Here is a 12,675-nt window from a genome sequence, read left to right as displayed (position 1 = left end):
CCACTAGAACAGTTCCTGATGTGAGGGACTGTCCACCGCATACAATCAGTGTGAAAAAACTCCTTAAGAAACAGAGACTACTGCATAAAAGGTGTAAAGGAAAGCAGAGGGCTATAGATAGGTGTTGAATGAAACATGTATGGGTAACAAGAGAGCAATGCATGAAGCTTTCAGTGACTACCATAACAGAGTATTGCCAAAAGATCTTTCAGAGAACCCAGGGAAATTCTGGTTGTGTGTAGAGGCTGTTAGTGGCACAGTCACCCATGGACAAGATAAGAACTAAAATTAACGATACTTAACTCCAGGTTCAAATGTTTCTTTTTCTTGTATGATTGAAAATATGAAAAAAATGTTCAAATGTGTGTGAATTCCTAAGGGACCAAACTGCTGAGGTCATCGGTCCCTAGACTTACACACTACTTAAGCTAACTTATGCTGAGAACAACACACACACCCATGCCCGAGGGAGGACTCGAACCTCCGGTGGGAGGGGCTGCGCAGTCAGTGACATGGCGCCTGAAAATATGAGTGAAGTAGATATTAATCTCAGTGGTGATGAGAAGCAGATGAAATTGTTAAAATTGGCTAAAGCTCCAGGGTGTGATGGAATCCTAATCAGATTCTATACTGAATTTGTGCCTGAGTTAGCCCCTCTTTTCACTATTCACTGTTATTTGTTTTATTTATTTATTTAGTGCCTGAGTTCATAGTGTTTTTCCATAAATTTAATAAACACAACAGATATATATATTAGAGACTTTAGTCATCAATAATATATTCTCCTTCACTGTTTACAACAGTCTGCCAACACTGGGGTAACTTTTCAATTTTGTGACTGTAGATGGTTGGTTGGTTTGTGGGGATTGAAGGGACCAGACTTCAAAAGGCCATCAGTCCCTGTGACTGTAGAAATCATGTGGTTTTGAGGCGAAGAATTTGTCAAGCCATGTTTGGAGCGAATTTTCATCCAGAACAGAAATTCCTCGAAGAGTCTTTGATAGGGAATGGAAAAGGTGAAAATCTGACAGGGAAAGATCAGCTGATTAAGGTGGATGTAGAATGACTTCCCAGCCCAACTCCTGTTAAGTGTTTTTTGTCAGTCTAGCAGAAAGAGGCAGGCATTATTGTGGAATAGCATCACTTCACACTGTCTTCCTGGTCATTGTTCTTGGATTGTGTCTGCAAGGTGTCTCAGTTGTTGACAATAAATTTCAGCAGTGATGGTTACACCTTGGGGAAGCGCCAGCCTAATATAAACTACCGAAGATTCCTCAAACAAAAAACTGCACCCAGTAATTGGAAGAAAACACAGTCACACTATTCCACAAAAAGCGTAGCAGAAGTGATCCATTTGTTGTAGAATCTTAGAACATATTCTGAGCTCAAACATTATGAGGTATCTTGAACAGAACAACCTCGTCCATGCCAACCAACATGGATTCTGATAACATAGGTAATGTGAAACCCTACTCACACTTCCCTCACTCGACATACTGAAAACCCTGGATCAAAGCAGTTAGATGCAGTATTCATTGATTTCCAAATAGCATTTAACTCACTGCCACAACTGTGCTTATTATCAAAAGCACAGTGGTATTGGGGTATCAAGCAAAATTTGTGACTGGAGTGTGGATTATTTTAGTAGGGTGGATGCAGAAAGTTACCTTGGATGTAGAGTCATGATCAACAGGTCTAGAAGTAACTTTGGGTGTTCCCCAGGAAGTGTGTTAGGACCCTTTCTGTTCATGACTTTGCGCATAATATTAATAGCCACCTTGGACTTTGTCAGGTGATGCAGTTATCTGTAACAAAGTACTGTCTGGAAGAAGCTGTGCAAATATTTAGTTAGATCTTGATAAGTTTTAAAAGTGATGCAAAAGTTGACAACTTGCTTTAAATGTTAAAAAATGTAAAATTGTGCACTTCACAAAACGAAAAAATGTGTCTCCTGTGGTTGTAATATCAGAGTCATAGTAGGATCAGTCTACTCATATAAGTATCTGGGTACAACAATTTGAAGGGATATGAAATGGAACAATTACATAGGCTCAACTGTAGGTAAAGCAGGTGGTAGACTGCATTTCATTGGTAGAATACTAGACAAATGCAATCAGTTTACTTAGGAGACTGCATACAAAACATTTGTGCAACCCATCCTAGAATATTGCTCAAGTGTGTGGGATCCGTACCATGTAGTACTAACAGACGAAATTGGATGGATACAAATAAGGGCAGTACAAATGGTCAGTTGTCTCTTCAACCCTTACTATCAAGTCATGAAGATGCTGAAAGAACTGAACTGGCAGACACTTGCAGATAGATGCAAACTATCCCATGAAAATGTACATAGAAAATTTCTAGAACCAACTTTAACTCCAAGTGTCGCTCCTATAGCAAGTGCGAAAAAAACACACAGAGGCATTGGAGCAGTTATTGTTCCTGTGTAAATGGAATGGGAGAAAGCCCCATTACAATGGGGTTTACCCTCTGCCACGCACTTCAGTGCAGAGTGTGGATGTTGAAAAATTATAACTGGAAAAATCTGGGTAAATAAATCAAATAATTTTTTTGTGCTTGTGTTTCATCAGTATGATATATTAATTAGTAAATATAATTTATTTGCTGACTGACTGGAATTGATATATTTCTAAATTAACAATTTTCATGATTTAAACTACTTTATTACTAGTGGTGCAAAAAATAAATATTGGTGTCTCATTATTTGTGGTGGATGCATTTTAGAAAATTGAGAATGAGTCAGATGTGACCCATATTTTCCAGATGGTCTCTGGGCATATGTCATGAGACATAAGCAGAGGCTATTGCAGCCTCAATTGGTGTGGAAGGTTTGAGATCATAATAGTTTGGCTCAAAAGAATACTTATGGGCAAATAAGTGTCAGTGTGAGTTGTCCAGAAATGCAAAACACAAAATTTGCGAAGATATATGATTATATTTAAGTGAGGGTGTGAAGGCCATATACTTGCCAGGTAAAATAAACAAATAAATTAAAGGTCATTATATGTTTAACAATATAAGGAATAGGTAGATCGTTACTCACCATGAAGATGACACATAGAGTTGCAGATGGGCACAATGCAAAGATACTTACACATTAGCTTTTGGCCAAAACCTTTATCAGGAAAGGAAACACATGATCATTCACACAAGCAAGCACACCTCACACACATGACCACCACCTACAGTTGCTAGCACCTCAATGCCATTCTGTCCGGATTGCAGAGGTGGTGGTCATGTGCATGTGAAGTTTGCTTGCTTGTGTGAATGAAAGTTTGTGTGTTTCCTTTCCTGATGAAGCCTTTGGCCAAAATCTAATGTGTAAATGCCATTTCATTGTGTCTGTCTGCAACTCAAGTGTGTCATCTTTGTGGTGAGTAGCAATCTTATCTTTTTCATTTATTGAACAATGGAAAAATCCAGGATGGAATGTAACAGTATTATAAAAAGGAAAGTTGCCACTCACCATATAGTGGAGATGCTGAGTCACAGATAGGCACAACAAAAAGATTGCCACAAATAAAGCTTTCGGTCCATAAGGCCTTCGTCAAAAATAGGCAACACACGCACACACACTCAGGCAAACACAACTCACACACACACGACTGCAGTCTCATATCATATATTGTTAATGTTCCAAACTACAGTTTACATTATATGTTTAGTAAGCCAAAATACTGCTATGTTCGGAGACTTTTTGTTATGATCTTATTTTTTGGTGACATAAGCTTATTTTGACTCCATGACCATTATCAAGCTATTTCCATAACACATCATTAACGGCATTGCTATCTAATACCTTGTACTGCTGAGTAACGTAGGTGTAGCACAGACAAAATTATAAATATGTGATATCTCAGCAGTGGAATTTATTGCTGAAAAATATTTGTTAAGAGGTATTTAATATTTTTTGTAAGTTTGATGGCTTCATGTACTCAATATTTTTCACTAATTTTACAACTTCATTTGAGCAAATGAAGCTGTCAATCTTATGAAAAATGTTAAATATGTGTTAACAAATACTGCTCAGCAACCTGTGACACTGCTGAGACATTACTTATCTACAATACCAATGATATGCAGTAGTACATAGTATGGGACAGCAGCAGCATTAACAATATGTTATGGAAATAGCTTTGTAATGGCAATGGAGCCAAATTAGATTATAGCACCAAAAATAAAGTCGTAATAAAAAGTCTCGGCATACAGTATCATTTTGGCTTACTGAACGTACGCTGTCTTTACAAGTCAAAGGTATAATGGTGCAGGCCAAGAAGAATTCAAAAAGAATAAATTGAAGTGTGGGTAAAATAAATATTTGTTCTTATGTAATTGTAAACAGTACCTGATGTGGTTCTAGCATCAGGCTAAATGTACATTAAATTGTGAAATGTGTGTTACGTGTTTGTTGCATGTATAATTTTCCATACAAAAATAAAATAAAATTGGAAACATAAGCAAAAAAAAAAAATAAATAAATAATGGTGAGGGGGCACTATTAATTTGGACATGGATACATATTTGTTTCCTGATAAGAAAAAAGTTTGAAAGGAACAATCTCTACTACTTGTGCAAATGTATTAAAGCTTCTTTATTGTAACTTCGGTGGTAAGAGAACAGAAAAGTAAAGGGACGTATTGGATAGCAGTCACAGCTGGTATTATGGGAAAAGAAAAATTCAATTGAGAAGGCAATAAAATTTCAAAGGGACAGAATGACTGGTGAGTACTTAACTGGAGCAAAATTGCAGTGTTGCTGATAGACACATTTAAAAATAAAAACACATCCTGGCCTTTGGTGCTATTAGTGTCTTCCTCAAGGAGGAAGGATAGAGTTGGGAAGATAAGGAAAAAACAGCAGGTCAGTCAGAAACCAGTATGAGGAAGGACCCACTTGTTGTGATGGTAAGGGGAAACAAAGTGAAGCGAGAGGTGGCAAGAGTGTAGAAGGTTAAAGATAGTATGTTGATAAGCACTGTGCCAGCTTCAGTCCAGAGATGATATATGGGCAAAGTTATAAACAAAAGATGGATACAGGAAGAGACCTGGCAGTTATGTATGAAAGTGTGATTTATGAAGTAAAAAGTAATTAAAATTTTCAAAATATAATTGCTAGAACTGAAATTACATCTATGATCAAAAGTAAATGAGAATAAACATCTGCAGGTAGTACACTACACTGAAGGCATTGTCAAATTTGAGTACATTTCTTTTCTTAATATATAATAAAGTGAACAACAAAAGTAGCACTTCCAAAACACCATTAACAAGCAAGCAAATACAAAACTGACTGAAGAAAAGTGTAAAATATTTGAAGATATATCAGAAAATTTTGATTCATTTACTTTCCACTATAGATATTCCATTACTAGCTAGTTACAAGTCAAGTAATGTGGAAGTTATGTCATAGTGGTTTTTTTTTTGTGATAATTCAGTTGGATAAATCTTTCTTACATGCTTATTGGTGATATTGTATATTTTATTCCTTCATAAATTTTTTTGTAGTCTGATTGTCATAGTCACTGATATGGCTCTGAAACATTATCCATCATTAGTAAAAATGCATTGAAGAATGAATATACAAAGAAGGCCTGACAGAGAATCAAGTATGATGGTCGCAACTTGATTTTTTCAAGATGATAAATTAAAACTCAATACTATTGGTAGCTCACCTAAATATATTTCACAAAGTTATGCAACCATAGATTTCGCCACAGATGGTGCAGTGGTAAGACATTGGTCACAAATTCAGGAAGATGGTGGTTGAATTCCCTTTCCGGTCATCCAGAATTAGGTTTTGTTTGATTTTCCCGAATCACTTAAGTCAAATGCTTAGATGACTCTTTGGAAAGGAAACAATCATTCCCCTTCCCCATTTTCCCCCAATCTGAGCTTGTTCTTCATCTCTGGTGACAACATAATTGATGGGATGTTAAATCCTAATCATCCTACCTTCCTTTAGCACAGGTGGCAATAATTATTCTGACTGTGGATAAGTTCATAGATTCTGTGCCTGAATTAAGTGATTCTTAGTCAGTACACACACAGGATTGGAAATCCATGATGAAACTTTAAATAATGTATGGATATGAAACTTCCTGGCAGATTAAAACTGTGTGCCCGATCGAGACTCAAACTCGGGACCTTTGCCTTTCGCGGGCAAGTGCTCTACCAACTGAGCTACCGAAGCACGACTCACGCCCGGTACTCACAGCTTTACTTCTGCCAGTACCTCGTCTCCTACCTTCCAAACTTTACAGAAGCTCTCCTGCTGGCGCGCCGCCACGTTGCGTAACCCTGTAGTCGGCAATGGTGGGGTCAAAGGTCAAGCGATAAGAACTTTAACATGGAACATGCTGTTGCCTCCTTGAGCCCCCGGTTCGTGATGTACCCTTGTCCGGTTCTCAGCTACGCTACAGATCACTTTATTTATGGAAATACAAAGTACAGTCTCCAACAAATTTTACATATTCACATACACCTTTGCCTTTAATCCAAATGAATACAGATTCGTTTACAGATATTTTTCTCTTACTACGGGTATACAAAGACAATGGAGAAGGTGACATATATACAGATTTACCAAAATCTTTATTTGCAAGTTCTCCAATATGATAGATACGGTAGGCAATAATGTCTCTGTCTACAAAACTTTCAAGGCCAGGTACGTTAGGAACTCCAGTACCACCTCGTACAATAGCTACAGTAAGCCAACCATTACCATGTGTAAAAGAATCGTTAATGTCAATGCTAAAATTAAGTCTGCATCCACAGAACACACATGGTCCATCGACAAGTGCAGTAGCAGCAGTGTTCTTCACAGTAATCTTCTTCTTGTCTGCAGCAGATGTTGTGAATTCGATGTTCTCAATTGTTTTGTAAATTGTCTGCTTAGAACGACGACGTAGTCTTCTGTAAGGCATCCTGGTGGCGTTCAATGCTGGAAACATCCCCCAGGCTGTGGCTAAGCCATGTCTCTGCAATATCCTTTCTTTCAGGAGTGCTAGTTCTGCAAGGTTCGCAGGAGAGCTTCTGTAAAGTTTGGAAGGTAGGAGACGAGGTACTGGCAGAAGTAAAGCTGTGAGTACCGGGCGTGAGTCGTGCTTCGGTAGCTCAGTTGGTAGAGCACTTGCCCGCGAAAGGCAAAGGTCCCGAGTTCGAGTCTCGGTCGGGCACACAGTTTTAATCTGCCAGGAAGTTTCATATCAGCGCACACTCTGCTGCAGAGTGAAAATCTCATTCTGGAATGTATGGATATACCTATGAGAAGGGATCTATTCACTGAATAGCAGACACTTCTAGTTGCAGACGGGCTTGTAGAAATGATGATTCCCTGTTGAGTGTACAAAGTCCTGCTTCACAGAATTGATAATAGCAAACACACACACACACACACACACACACACACACACACACACAGAGAGAGAGAGAGAGAGAGAGAGAGAGAGAGCACTAATGAGCTAACAAACTTCACTGTCTAATTTACTTTATTGGATGACTTATCTCCCCTATCATTTGGGCTCTCTCCAGTGATACTATTCTTTTCTGAATATTCCAGGTGGGAATATTGCCTTCAATATATTATTCAATCCCATGACCTCAGTCTCCACAGTTCCTGTCCTCTTAGTGACTCTCCCCCACTCATTTTCCCATCTCCTTACACTTTTCTGTTGCCATTCCAGATATGCTTTCTTTCCAGTGCTTATCTACTTAATCCAGCCTCTTATGTACCATAGTTTTATTTTGTATTTACTTCACTTTTGTATTTAATTCACTTTGAATGTATTTCACTTTCAGTTTTCTAACTTATCTTGTATTATTTTCCCAGTGTTTCTATTAGCAGGCTTCTGCTGTGCCCCCTGCTTTCTTGCGAAGTTACTAGTTGCTTTCCTTGTATGTATCTATATGTAGCACATTTGTACACTATTACCTAATTCCTTACCCCTCCTTCTCACCCATGCTATATTCAAGTCCCCAACATTCACTTTAGACAAAATTACTGCTCACTCCATTTGGTCTGAAACACCAGGAGAGATATTAGCTGTGTGCATGGTAGTCTTGCGTGTTGATTAGGTCTCTGAAGATAGCTTTGTCTAAAAGTTTAGCTGGTAATAGTCTTTTTATATTGTCTGTCTGGTGCTCAGTGCCTTTACAGTTGTTATCTGCCATTTCATTATGAAATTTAATCTTCCCATATTACAAAACCACATTTACATTCATTTCTTAGTCATGCTTTTTGTTCCTGAGTTGCCATGCTCATCATTTACTGACAGTTTTTTGCATGCCATGGAAAGCTGAGGAAACACAATGTCCAGTAGTGACAATAACATATTGTACATGTAAGTTGAGTCTGGCACTGAAACAAATACTGTATGGAAAGACAGGACACTAAGAATCTTCAAGGTTATATAATCTAAGAGCATCTAATGTTTAATTGTACTACAGAATTATTATTTTGAAGATGTTGATTGCTGGTGCCGTTTTATTATTCTGTATGAGATGGTTCAATGTTTTTAGCACATGTTTCAAACATTTGCTTACATTGATATTGCTTGTACATTATCCTGTCCTTGATTTCTCTTATTTTTCTCCCACCATAAGGATAAAATTTGTTTTAATTAATACTATATTTTGTAATAGTTTGTAAAATCAACGAAAAATGTGATTTGTTATGTTGTTTGGCAGCTCGAAGCATATCGGAAGAATTCAGCAGTGGTGATACACGTTACCGTGATAATGACGACGTACCACATGCACGTGACAAAGGAAAAGAGAAGGAAGACAGAGATGAAGGTATGTTACCTGCTTTTTATGTCCTCTGTTGCATAAAGTTTGAATATGTTTCCTCTTAGAAAAATAGAATTACTTGTGTGTGTGTGTGTGTATTATATTTATTTGTTTTCTGCTGTATCATCCACAGCTCATGGTTTAGTGGCTAGCGTTGTTCCCGCTGGATCATGGGGTACCATTTTCAATTCCCGGTGGGGTCGGGGATTTTCTCCGCCCGGGGACTGGGTGTTTATGTTGTCCTCATCATTTCATCATCATTCTGGTAGTGGCGAGACTGGAAGTGGAAAGACTGGAACTTGTACGGGCACTAATGACCATGATGTTGAGAACCCCACAAACCAACATCATCATCTGTTGTATCAGTAACATATTCAGGAAAAATGTGCTTGTGCTGGCTTTGCACGCACAGCACTAAGTAGCTACGGCCAGATAACTTGTCTGGAATAGTAGTTGTTGACAGGCCACTGCATAGAATTATGATTATTATTATAGAGAACAACATTCGGTAACTGAACATTAACTCCAAAGTCTGGGAAACCTAAACAATTTAAGCAGTACACACTACAAAAGTTCTCAGGAGGGACGAATGTTATCTGTTCCATATTTAATTGGCATTTGGAGTAATACCTCGTGGCACTGATGGGAGCTAATAGCAGCTATGGCACCTATCCACCTGACTGCAGTGCCAGTTCGGCATGAGCAACATCTTGCCAGCCGCCCAACTGCAGTGCCAGTACGGTGTGGTCTGCCCAACCACAACAGAGTTTGGTGAGAGTTACGGCCACTTGCTGGTCGCCTGACCCTCGTGCCAGTCCAGCATGAGCTATTTTTTCTGCGTGATCTTTTCCTGTGTTTCCCAACAAAACTTTTCTACAAACACTTTCTGTCATGTAACATTAGTAGTATGCACTATCTGCTATGAAATACAGGTATGACTCATCATCTACCACACAATATCAGTACAATGCACCTACTGCCACACAACATTGATACAAAACACCATCTGCCACACAACATTAGTATGAAGCACCCTTTGCCTTGCGACATTGGTTCAAAGCAGTCTCTGCCACACAAAATTGGTACAGAGCATTGTCTGCCATGCAACACTTATACAAAGCACCCTCTGTCATGTGAAATTGGTATGCAGCACCCTCTGTTATAAAACTTCTACCACATAACAATGGTACCAAGCACTCTCTGCTGTGCATAGTAGTTATGGAGCACTCTGCCACCAAACGTGGTACAAAGCACCCTCTGCTATACAACATTGATACACAGCACTCCCAGTCATGCAACATTGATATGGAGCTCATACTACCAAGCAACATTCATAGGATGCACTTTCTGCCACAAAACATTGGTATGAAACATCCTCTACCACACAACATCAGTATGAAGCATTTCCTGGCTCCTAACATTGGTATGATGCACCATGTGGCATGCAGCATTAGCACAAAGTACCCTTTGTACAGAGCATTAGTACAAAGCACCCTTTACACAACACTGACACGAAGCACCCTCTGCTATGCACAGTTGGTATGGAGCACCCTCTGCTGTGCAAATGGTGCGAAGCACTATGTGCCTTGCAAGAATGCTATGGAACACCTTCTGCCATGTAACATAAGTACCGAGCACCCTCAACAATGGCATGAAGCACCAACTCCAATGTAACATTGCTACAGAGCATCATATGCCACCCATCATTGGGTACAAAGTACCCTCTGCCACACAACATTGGTACAAAGCACCCTCTGCCACACAACAATGGTACAAAGCACCCTGTATCATGCATCATTGGAATGACATGAAGCACCTTCTGCCATATTAGCTTCAACAACAAAAGGAAACAGTTGATCAAGTTTGAAAGTTTGCTTGAAAATTAATCCTAATAATACTAAAATAATACATAGCCGACAAGTCAAAAAGATAATATAATAATCAACAATGAAATAATAAAATCAGCCGATCATTTGTATTAACATATGGCATCTAAATATGATGACTGGATGGGTATCATAGAAAATAAACTACTGAGTAAAAAAGAATATACTGGTTGTAACAATTCGATAAATGACTACTCCCCTTATTTAACATTTATGTGTTGTTATAAGTATTATAACCACTCTCTACAAAGTAAATTTGGTACAAACCATTCTCTGCAAAGTAACCTTGGTATGACTACCCTCTGCAAAGCAAAATTGGTGCAAAGCACCCCCTGCAAAGTAACATTGGTACGAAGCACCTTCTGCTGTGCAACAGTGGTGTGAAGCAGTCGCCACCCTGTAACACTGATACTATGTACCCTCTGCCGTGCCACATTCGTACAGTGAACCCTCTTTCACAACACAGGTGTCGTCTGTGGACATAAGAGGTATGCAAAAGGCCACCCAACTGCTTTACAAGACCATGTAGGCTACCATGATTCAAAGGAGTTCTGCTATTTGCCATTAGATGGCAATGACATAATTTTCACATTGAAATATTTGTGAATTGTGTAAGTGCATCTTCCTTGTAATAAGTTTGCTCTTTTCTCTCTTGCATTCTGCCGACCATTTATTTTTCATTTTCTTTTCTGTGTGTTTTTGTTGAAGTGTTTTTCTGGTGGGTGGGGGGCACTGTTGTTGATTGCTTATACTATCTTGTGTGATTCCAACTTCTTTAATATCTCCTTCTGCTTTGGTCATCCATTTTGTCTTGTTTTTGCTAGTATCCAAGGAGTAGAAAAGCAACTGAAATCACTCAACAGAGGAAAGTCCACTGGACCTGATGGGATACCAATTCGATTCTACACAGAGTACGCGAAAGAACTTGCCCCCTTCTAACAGCCGTGTAACGCAAGTCTCTAGAGGAACGGAAGGTTTCAAATGATTGGAAAAAGAGCACAGGTAGTCCCAGTCTTCAAGAAGGTTCGTTGAGCAGATGCGCAATACTATAGACCTATATCTCTGACATCGATCTGTTGTAGAATTTTAGAACATATTTTTGGTCGCGTATCATGTAATTTCTGGAAACCCAGAATCTACTCTGTAGGAATCAACATGGATTCCGGAAACAGCGATCGTGTGAGACCCAACTCGCTTTATTTGTTCATGAGACCCAGAAAATATTAGATACAGGCTCCCAGGTAGATTTCCCTTGACTTCCGGAAGGCGTTCAATACAGTTCCGCACTGTCGCCTGATAATCAAAGTAAGAGCCTACGGAATATCAGACCAGCTGTGTGGCTGGATTGAAGAGTTTTTAGCAAACAGAACACAGCATGTTGTTCTCAATGGAGAGACATCTACAGACATTAAAGTAACCTCTGTCGTGCCACAGGGAAGTGTTATAGGACCATTGCTTTTCACAATATATATAAATGACCTAGTAGATAGTGTTGGAAGTTCCATGCAGCTTTTTGCGGATGATGCTGTAGTATACAGAGAAGTTGCAGCATTAGAAAATTGCAGTGAAATGAAGGAAGATCTGTGGTGGATAGGCACTTGGTGCAGGGAGTGGCAACTGACCCTTAACATAGATAAATGTAATGTATTGCGAATACATAGAAAGAAGGATCCTTTATTGTATGATTATATGATAGCGGAACAAACAGTGGTAGCAGTTACTTCTGTAAAATATCTGGGAGTATGCGTGCAGAACGATTTGAAGTGTAATGATCATATAAAATTAATTGTTGTTAAGGCGGGTGCCAGGTTGAGATTCATTGGGAGAGTCCTTAGAAGATGTAGTCCATCAACAAAGGAGGTGGCTTACAAAGCACTCGTTCAACCTATACTTGAGTATTGCTCATCAGTGTGGGATCCGTACCAGGTCGGGTTGACAGAGGAGGTAGAGAAGATCCAAAGAAGAGCGGCGTATTTTGTCAT

The 12,675-nt window shown here is 39.0% G+C and overlaps 1 protein-coding gene across 8 annotated transcripts in view; it reads left to right on the top strand.

Annotated features, from left to right (window-relative positions):
* The window catches only part of LOC126483035 (diacylglycerol kinase theta), a 733,775-nt gene that overhangs the window by 481,694 nt on the left and 239,406 nt on the right, over positions 1–12,675 (top strand). For all 8 annotated transcript variants that reach the window (XM_050106590.1, XM_050106584.1, XM_050106589.1 and 5 more), the window contains one exon: positions 8,706–8,813. In XM_050106590.1, coding sequence (XP_049962547.1) covers positions 8,706–8,813 — 108 coding nt within the window. The remainder of the gene's footprint in view (positions 1–8,705; positions 8,814–12,675) is intronic.

The sequence above is a fragment of the Schistocerca serialis genome, chromosome 1, assembly GCF_023864345.2.
Source record: "Schistocerca serialis cubense isolate TAMUIC-IGC-003099 chromosome 1, iqSchSeri2.2, whole genome shotgun sequence".
NCBI classification, from domain to species: domain Eukaryota; kingdom Metazoa; phylum Arthropoda; class Insecta; order Orthoptera; family Acrididae; genus Schistocerca; species Schistocerca serialis.
This window is presented reverse-complemented; position numbering and strand designations above follow the sequence as displayed.